Source organism: Ursus americanus, chromosome 14, assembly GCF_024610735.1.
Source record: "Ursus americanus isolate L20-20 chromosome 14, mUrsAme1.1.p, whole genome shotgun sequence".
NCBI classification, from domain to species: Eukaryota; Metazoa; Chordata; class Mammalia; order Carnivora; family Ursidae; genus Ursus; species Ursus americanus.
In genome coordinates this window covers 44,570,519-44,579,055 of record NC_142140.1, presented here as the reverse complement: position 1 = coordinate 44,579,055, position 8,537 = coordinate 44,570,519, and the positions used below count along the sequence as shown (strand labels likewise).

The window sequence follows — 8,537 nt, the reverse complement described above, 5'->3', positions numbered from 1 at the left end:
TTATTGTTTATCTGAAATTCACATTTAACTGGGCGTCCTGTATTTTATCTGCACACAGATCCCTGACCGTCCTGAGTAGCCTTTTCTGTTAGAATGAGAGCCCAGAGAGGGCAGGGGCCCCTTCTGGTTTTTAGCGCACACAGTAGGCACCTGATGCATACTTATGACAGATGGAACAACTCGGAGAAGGCGGGTGTCCGCGTTTGTCATTCTTTTACAAATGAAAAAGTTGAGCGGGTCGCGGCAGGGATTACAACTCTAGCGGGTTTGACAGATTCTTCCCCAAGTGCAAGTGTGTCGCCCGCCCGCTCCGTCCAGGAACCAGAGAATTGTCCGTGCGAAAGCGCCCGCGGAGACCCCGCCCAGCCAGTGCGTGGAATTCCACCATCAGCGCTTTATTCCGCTATTTTGCGCTGTCCTGAGTTAACCTGAAAGTAATCCCTGAGACTCCCCTTTCTGGCTTTCGGGGAGCCAGAGACAGACCGGACACTCAGCTCTGCAGGAGCAGGCCTGGGCCAGGAAAGCCCAGAGGGCAGAGAGGGCTGTGCAGGGGATTCCAGAAAGGTGTCCTGTCGGAGCTAGGTCCTGAGGATGAGTTTATCAAATGAAGAAGGGTACCCGAGGAGGAGAGAACGGCGGGAGGGAGAGCTGGGGGAGGGGCGAGAAACTTGGAGAGTTCTGGGAACACAGGTAGGAATCTTTCCAGAAATTTGGACAAGATTTTATTAGGTCCAGGGCGTGGATTCCCGGAAGTCATCCCTCTCCGGCCCCGGGATGCTCTTGCTTCGCCTAAGGCTATGGAGTGGCCAGATGGAAAATACGGGGCTGGAACCCTCGCCTCGTTGTAATTCCGACGGCCCTGGGCCAAGTCCGGTTCTTCCTCCCACCCTTCATTTCCGGTGTCTGGGATACCCGCGATTCTAGGATCCTAAAAATTCGGTCTTATGTTGCCGGGGGAACGCCATTTCGCTGCACCCTCGCATCCTGCCCCTTCCCCGCCTCTTTCCCCGTTACTAGCCAATAGAAACGAAGATCTTCAGTGAGTGGGCCATATGTCTCCTAAGGGGCCCAATGACGATCGAGAGTCGTTAAACACTTTACCAGTCACGCCGCGGAGTGGGTGGAGCCTTCTGTCAGGACTAGAAGCCGCCCAAGCAGAGCGGGTAGGCGGGTCGCTGGTTGTGAATCCATGTGGCGGGGGTTTTGGACCCTAGTAGCCCGGGCCGCACGTGGGCCTCGCAGGTGGGGCAATACGGGAAACGGGTGTGACAGCGTGGGGCGCTGGTTGGGCTCCAAACCCTCTCCCTGGGATGTGGGCCCCAGTTCCCTGGGGCAGAACCACCTTTCTCGTTTTCACAAGCCTTAGTCCGTTCATCCCCCGCAGAGCCCACATCTGTGTCACCTGTTGGCTTCAAAGTTCCCATTTGGGTCACACTGTGACATCAGCGCCCTCACCCTCATAATATATCCACCCCCCCCCCCTGCCGCAGACCCACATCTGGGTCAACTTCTGCTCTCAGAGACCTCAATCGGGTCACCCTCTGGCCTCAGACGTTCCATTCTGCCCATCCCCTAGCCTCAGAGCCTCCACCTGGGGCATCTTCCGAACATCGAGCGCTCTATCCACCTGCCACTCTGCCACAGAGCCTCCCAGAGACACTGATTCTCCTCCTCTCCAGTCCCAGATCGTGCACGCGCCAGGGCAGCGGCGCTCCGGTCCCCGGTTCCGGGGCCACTATCTTCGCGCTGAGCTCCGGCCAAGGCCGCTGCGGCATCGCAGTGATTCGGACCAGCGGTCCCGCCAGCGGCCACGCCCTCCGGAGCCTCACGGCGCCCCGGGACTTTCCCCCGGCTCGCAGCGCCTGCCTGCGCCTGCTCAGCCATCCCCGTTCCGGAGAGCCGTTGGACCGCGCGCTGGTGCTCTGGTTCCCAGGTGAGGGGTTCCAGATCCCGAACTTGCTGTAGCTTTCATGACCCAGTTTCCGCCCCCCCCCCCCGGCGTTTGCCTAGCCGTATTCTCCTCGACTCCCATCTCGCCACACTAGGTCCCCAAAGTTTCACGGGTGAGGACTGCGCGGAGTTCCACGTGCATGGAGGCCCGGCGGTGGTGAGTGGCGTCCTACAGGCCCTGGGTGAGTCTGCAGCCTTGGGTTCGAAATCTGGCTCTGCCAGTGAACCTGGATGGGGGCCAGGGAGCTCAAGACCCAGTACCTTCTCGCAGGCAGTGTGCCAGGGCTGCGGCCAGCTGAGGCTGGTGAGTTCACCAGGCGGGCATTCGCTAATGGGAAGCTGAGCCTGACCGAGGTGGAGGGGCTGGCGGATCTAATTCATGCAGAAACCGAGGCGCAGCGGCGGCAGGCGCTGAGGCAGCTGGACGGGGAACTGGGCCACCTCTGCCGTGCCTGGGCCAAGACTCTCACTAAGGCAAGCCCCCTCTTCGCCCCTTCCCTGCCATAGAGACCCCACCTGCCCATTCTGTGCATGAGATCTTCCTGTGCATGAGCCTCCAATCTGGTCCCTTGAGTCAAGCTCAACCTGGGCACCTTGTGGGGCGGGGGGGTGTTCCTGGGTTACCACATCACCACCTCTGCTCCACCAGGCTCTGGCTCATGTGGAGGCCTATATCGACTTTGGTGAGGATGACAACCTGGAGGAGGGCGTCCTGGAGCGAGGTGGGTCCTCCTAGGGGTTGGGGACACCTCGCATCGTAGGCCCCGGAGGCCCCCTGACTCCCTCCCCTCTGCTTTCTTCCATCCGCAGTTGACAGTCAAGTGCGGGAGCTGGAGCTGGCACTGAGCGCACATCTTCGAGATGCCAGGCGCGGGCAGAGGCTTCGCTCAGGAGCGCATGTAGTGGTCGCAGGACCCCCCAACGCCGGCAAGAGCAGCCTGGTGAACCTACTCAGTGCGTGGGAGGCGTTGCCTAGTGTCGGGGGCGGGGCCCGTGTCGAGGGCGGGGCCGGGACCTGGGGAGCAGTTCAGGTGTGGAGGAGGAGCCAGGAGGATGAAAACGCAGTCTAGCCAGGAGGTGGAGCCTGGGGGAGGGGCTCCACGGCCTCCACCCCGCCCACTTCGAGATAACCCCACCCCTCACTGCATCCCAGGCCGGAAGCCTGTGTCCATAGTGTCCCCGGAGCCGGGGACCACCCGCGACGTGCTGGAGACCCCCGTGGACCTGGCCGGTTTCCCGGCGCTGCTGAGCGACACGGCGGGGTTGCGCGAGGGCGTGGGGCCGGTGGAGCAGGAGGGCGTGCGGCGCGCCCGCGAGAGGTAGGCTGGTAGAGTGGTGGGATGGGGAAACAGACCTTCCACTTACATTTCTCCTTGCTGCATTTATTTTGTGTCCCTTCCGAATCAGGAAAGGCTGCTAAGGTCTCTTGAGTGGGGGCTCTGATGTGGGGAGAGCCGCGGCTTAAATTCAGCCTCTGTTCGCACCCCCGCCCCTCTTGCCCTGCCCCGCCCCCACATACAAAGCTCTGCCCCTCTTGCACCCCCCCCCCGTGCCCTTAATTACTCAACTCTGGGGTCACTTCTTGGTTGGTTTTCCCTGTTCCCCCAGGCTGGAGCAGGCTGACCTCATTCTGGCGGTGCTGGATGCTTCTGACCTGGCCTCTCCCTCCAGCTGCAACTTCCTGGATACGGTTGTCACCCCCGCAGGCACTGGGAACCTCAAAGAGAACAGCCAGCGCCTCCTGCTGGTGCTGAACAAATCGGATTTACTGCCTCGAGGGGACCCAGACCCCAGTCCCAACCTGCCCCCGCACCTGCTGCTGTCCTGCTTGACCGGAGAGGGTTTGGATGGCCTCCTGGAGGCTCTGAGGAAGGAGCTGGCTGAAGTGTGAGCGGCTCCCCCGCCCCGCCTCCGCGCGTCCCTCTCCCACAGCTTGCCTCAGCCCAAGTTCAAGTCAGGGCTGAGCCACTGGCTTTGGACCCCTACCCGCCCCCCAGGCTCATTTTCTGGATCTACAAAGTTCAAGTGATGATCCCCCTTCCAATGGTAGTTGTGAAAGTTGAGAAAGACCACCACATCCTTTGTCCCTTCCAGGTGTGGGGACCCGTCCACAGGCCCACTTCTGACGCGTGCAAGGCACCAGCACCATCTCCAGGGCTGCCTGGATGCCCTCGGCCACTACAAGCAGACAAAAGACCTAGCCTTGGCTGCAGAGGCACTGCGACTCGCCCGCGGCCACCTGGGCCGCATCACCGGCGGAGGGGGCACTGACGAGATCCTGGACATCATCTTCCGGGACTTCTGCGTGGGCAAGTGAGGGGACCACTGAGGCTCCCAGCCAGGCTGGGTGGGTGCCCAGGAGCCCTGAGGCATGTGGGAATAGCTTAGGCCAAGTGAGAATCTCATCCCCTGGAGAAAGAACTTGACCCCAGGACGATGAAGTGAAGGGGCTGCCTTCAGACGTGGTGAGCTCCCTGTTGCTGGCAGTCATTAAGCTGCAGCCAGCCAGATTCCCTTGCAGGGACATGCTAGGGGCTCCAGCGCTGGAGTGGAGCTGAGCAGAGGTCCCTTTGGGTTCCCATGCTGGGGGAGTAGGAGTGGACGGTTGGGATGGGGGTGGGAGGGCCTCAGGGATCTTTGTTTTGCGGCTTTTAATTTATTTTGCAAATACTAAAGGAATATAAAAAATTCATGTGATTCAGAAATGCTTGAACATGGAAATCTCCCTCCCCCCGCCACCCCACCCCATCCCTTGGGGTCACAGCTTAACTTGTATCTTTCCAGAATTCTCTCTGCTCTTTTGCATACTTGTAAATACACCTATAAAATATGTTTTGTCTTGTAGTTTGAACATCAAGTGTGTGTTTATTGCTCTGCAAGTTGTCATTCTCTTTTTTAGTATTAATCTTGAAGACTTGCCTTTTGTATTTTTTTAATTGATTAATTAATTAATTAATTAATTTACTTACCTCTTATATTTTAAAAGAGGCCTGCAAGATCCCAGGTCCCTATGCCCTCCAAGCTTATGCATCCATTCCCTCAGTAACTATCAGGCACCTGCTATGTGCTAGAATTGCACACATCATCTTATTGGGTTTTCGTAACAGCACAAGGCGGTGAGTATTTTGTTACAGTTTTACAGATCCAGAAACTAAGGCTCAGAGAACTAGTTAGTTGCTAGACGTCCCCAGCTTTGGGATTGGCACATAGGTTCGTTCGGACTTCCAGTTTGAGTTTGCTGCAGGCCTTCTGTGCAACAGGCTGAGTGCAGGAGGCTAGGGATACAGAGGGGACCAGTTGTCACAGGTGCTGCCCCTGGCTGTGTTAGAGACCTCATTCCTTATAGTGAGGTCTGATGGCTGCCCTGTGAGCTTATGAGGAGGAGGAGACCTGCCCGCTCAGGGACATGAGGGCAGGCTGCCTTCCAGAGGTGACATTGCTACTGACAGCCAAATGGTGAGAAGGAAACCAGATGGAGGAGGTTGGTGAAAGTGTCCCAGGCAGAGGGCACAGCATGTGCAAAGGTCCTGAGGTGGGAGCATCATGGTGTGTTCAAGGAACATCGAGGTGGCTGGTAGGGCTGAAGCAGTGAGGAAGGGGGAGAGAGGAGGGAGATGGGTGGAGGAAGAGAGGGAGGATCTGATTGATAGGACTTTGATTCTTTTTTTATCCTTTCTTGTATTAAGTTTTTTATTTTAATTCCAGTATAGTTAACATACAGTGTTATCTTAGTTTCAAACGTACAATATAGTGATTCAGCACTTCTATACATGATTCAATGCTCATCATGACAAGTGCACCCATTAATCCCCATCACCTATTTCACCCATCCCCCCACCCACCTCCCCTCTGGCAACCAGCAGTTTGTTCTCTATAGTGGAGTCTTTTTCTTGGCGATGCCTGGGTGCTCAGTTGGTTAAGCAACTGCCTTCAGCTCAGGTCATGATCTCAGGGTCCTGGGATCGAGCCCTGCATCAGGCTCCCTGCTCGGCGGGGAGTCTGCTTCTCCCTCTGCCTCCTGCTCCCCCTGCTTGTACTCTTCCTCTCTCTGACAAATAAATAAATAAAATCTTTTTAAAAAAAGAGAGAGAGTCTGTTTCTTGGTTTTTCTCTCTCTTTCCTTGGCTCATTTGTTCTGTTTCTTAAATTCCACATATGAGTGACATCATATGGTATTTGTCTTTCTCTGACGGACTTATTTTGCTTAGCATTATACACTCTAGCTCCATCCATGTTGTTGCAAATGGCAAGATTTCATTCTTTTTCTTGGCTGAATAATATTCCATATATATATATATATATATATATATATATATATATATACACGCGCGCACGCGTACCACATCTTCTTCAGCCATCTGTTGACGGATACTTGGGCAGCTTCCATGATTTGGCTATTGTAGATAATACTGCTGTGAACATAGGGGTGCACGTATCCCTTTGAAGTAGTGTTGAGGCCTTGGATTCTAAGACTCATAGGGGTCTGATATGTTGGTGAAGAACCAGCAGAGGGCGCCGTCCCCTAACAAAAAGCGGTCCTGGCCGCCCCCTTCAAAGCCCTGGTCCTCTTAAGACCCTGGGATCCAGGCTTCCACGCCCACCTGGCTGCAGGGGAATGGTTAGCTTCTCTTGCCAGAGGCAGACACAGTCTTGGGAGGGGGGGTGGGGGAATGGGATAGGCTGGTGATGGGTAGTAAGGAGGGCACATATTGCATGGTGCACTGGGTGTTATACGCAAATAATGAATCATGGAACATTACGTGAAAAACTATGATGTACTGTATGGTGACTAACATAACATAATAAGAAATTATTATTAAAAAAAAAAAGAAAGAAAGAAACAGTCTTAAATAGGGTCAGGATTCCTTCCAGAATCAGAAAAAGAGTCCTACCTCCAGGGATTGAAGATACAAGCTCTCAGGTTTTAGGGCACCCGTGAGCAGAGGCTGGGAGGTACCCAGAGCCAACAAAGTGTATGAGGAGAGTTTTCAGGAGGCATCTAGAATTCCCCCACCGCCCAACCAAAGACAGCCCCCGCGCCTGTGTCTTCACGGACTTCGTTGCAATGTGTCACTATCCATTAGTTTGCTTGTTCTGCAGCTAGGGCTGGCCCAGCATGGGGGGCTCCTGGGGGAAAAGGGTCACTCGGTGAGCTGAATCCACAAATAGTGCTATTATACCTATTTTTCAGGACTACAAACAGGCCCAGAGGAGAGAAGCAATACCACAGGTTAGGGGGGCTGGGTGTCCAGATGTCCTCCCCACCAGGAGGATCCAGAGGGCTCCCAGGAGAGGTGAGCAGGGTGTGGGTGGGGAGAGAGAAGCTCCTGGAGAGAGGACGCCTGGGCCCCACCTGCCTGCCCTGGGCCCTGGCACACAGCTGGACGGAGGTCCTTGGCTACAGTCCCTTTTTTCCCAGAAGGGTGAGGTGGTTTGTGGGAAGCAGCCATAGGGGTTATTTATAGAGGTCACAGGAAATCCCTAAAGAGTCAGAACCTCCCCCAGTGGCTGGGCCACAAGGTCAGGGAGGTGGTCTGCCAATTGCTCTCCTACGGGTACTCAGTCCCTGCCTTGTCCCTGGGGGAGCCACCAACTTGGGGAAGTCAGAGCTACATGGTGTGGTCTGCAGAAAGGGAGGGACGGAGTTGGGGGTTCCCCCAGTGGGAACAAGGACAATACCTCAGGCAATCAAGAGGGCTGCCTGGAGGAGGGATCTCTGGGGAAGGGCCTTGGAGGAAGAAGAAAAAGGGATTCTAGTCTGAGAGCACAAATTAATAGACAGTCTTTAGCCAGAGAATTAAAGGTCCTGGGCCGCTGGAGGCAAGAACTGCACTAGAGGTGGGGATGGCGGGGGGCAGGGAGACACAAGAGAGCTGAGGAACTGGACTTTGTTCCCAGGGTATTCGGGAGCCGTGGAGGGTGTGTGAGCCAGAGAGGACACGGTCAGATCCCATGATGGTAAGGTGGTCTCTCTGGACCAGCAGGGCCGGGCGTGGGGGCCAGCTGGAGGGTTGATATCCTGGAATGCTCTGGATGGGAGAGGCCAACCAAAAGTCAGACCGGTGCCCATGTGCCCAGAAAGTTTAGAATGATTATTTCTCAGATGAGAAAATGGAGGCTGAGGGGCGCCTAGGTGGCTCAGTCGTTAGGCATCTGCCTTCAGCTCGGGTCATGATCCCAGGGCCCTGGGATGGAGCCCCAGGTCGGGCTCCCTGCTTAGTGGGAAGCCTGCTTCTCCCTCTCCCACTCCCCCTGCTTGTGTTCCCTCTCCCGCTATCTCTCTCTGTGTCAAATAAATAAAATCTTAAAAAAAAAAAAAATGGAGGCTGAGACCAACTGAGTCAAGATTCAGATTCAGGGATGTCTGGCTCCAGAACCCAAAACTCAGACATCCTGTGGTTGCTGGGACTGGCTGGTGTCATCATCCTCTCCAAGTCTCCAACTGCCCAGGCAGTAGGCTTAGGGTCAGGGACGTCCTCATTTCCTTGGGGCCTCCAGACTGGCCCGTCTGGGAGGCCCGGCCTGGCTGACCCCCTGCCCTGGCTTGGCAGGGCTCCAGCCGAGTGTTTCCTGCAGCAGGCGTCTCT

General features: G+C 55.8%; 1 protein-coding gene across 2 annotated transcripts; it reads left to right on the top strand.

The window, feature by feature from the left end:
- The first annotated feature begins 411 nt into the window (after window positions 1-411).
- On the top strand, window positions 412-6,035 carry GTPBP3 (GTP binding protein 3, mitochondrial). Of its 2 annotated transcripts, none has more exons than XM_045778783.2 (9): window positions 412-1,242; window positions 1,680-1,933; window positions 2,046-2,132; window positions 2,336-2,424; window positions 2,600-2,672; window positions 2,761-2,904; window positions 3,104-3,269; window positions 3,559-3,837; window positions 4,045-6,035. In XM_045778783.2, exons 1-9 carry the CDS (start codon window positions 1,190-1,192, stop codon window positions 4,265-4,267), a joined length of 1,368 nt encoding a protein of 455 aa, XP_045634739.1. In that variant the 5' UTR covers window positions 412-1,189; the 3' UTR covers window positions 4,268-6,035. The 2 variants fall into 2 exon arrangements, with proteins under 2 accessions (XP_045634739.1, XP_045634738.1); XM_045778782.2 differs by having other exon boundaries at window positions 2,222-2,424.
- Window positions 6,036-8,537: the final 2,502 nt, after the last annotated feature.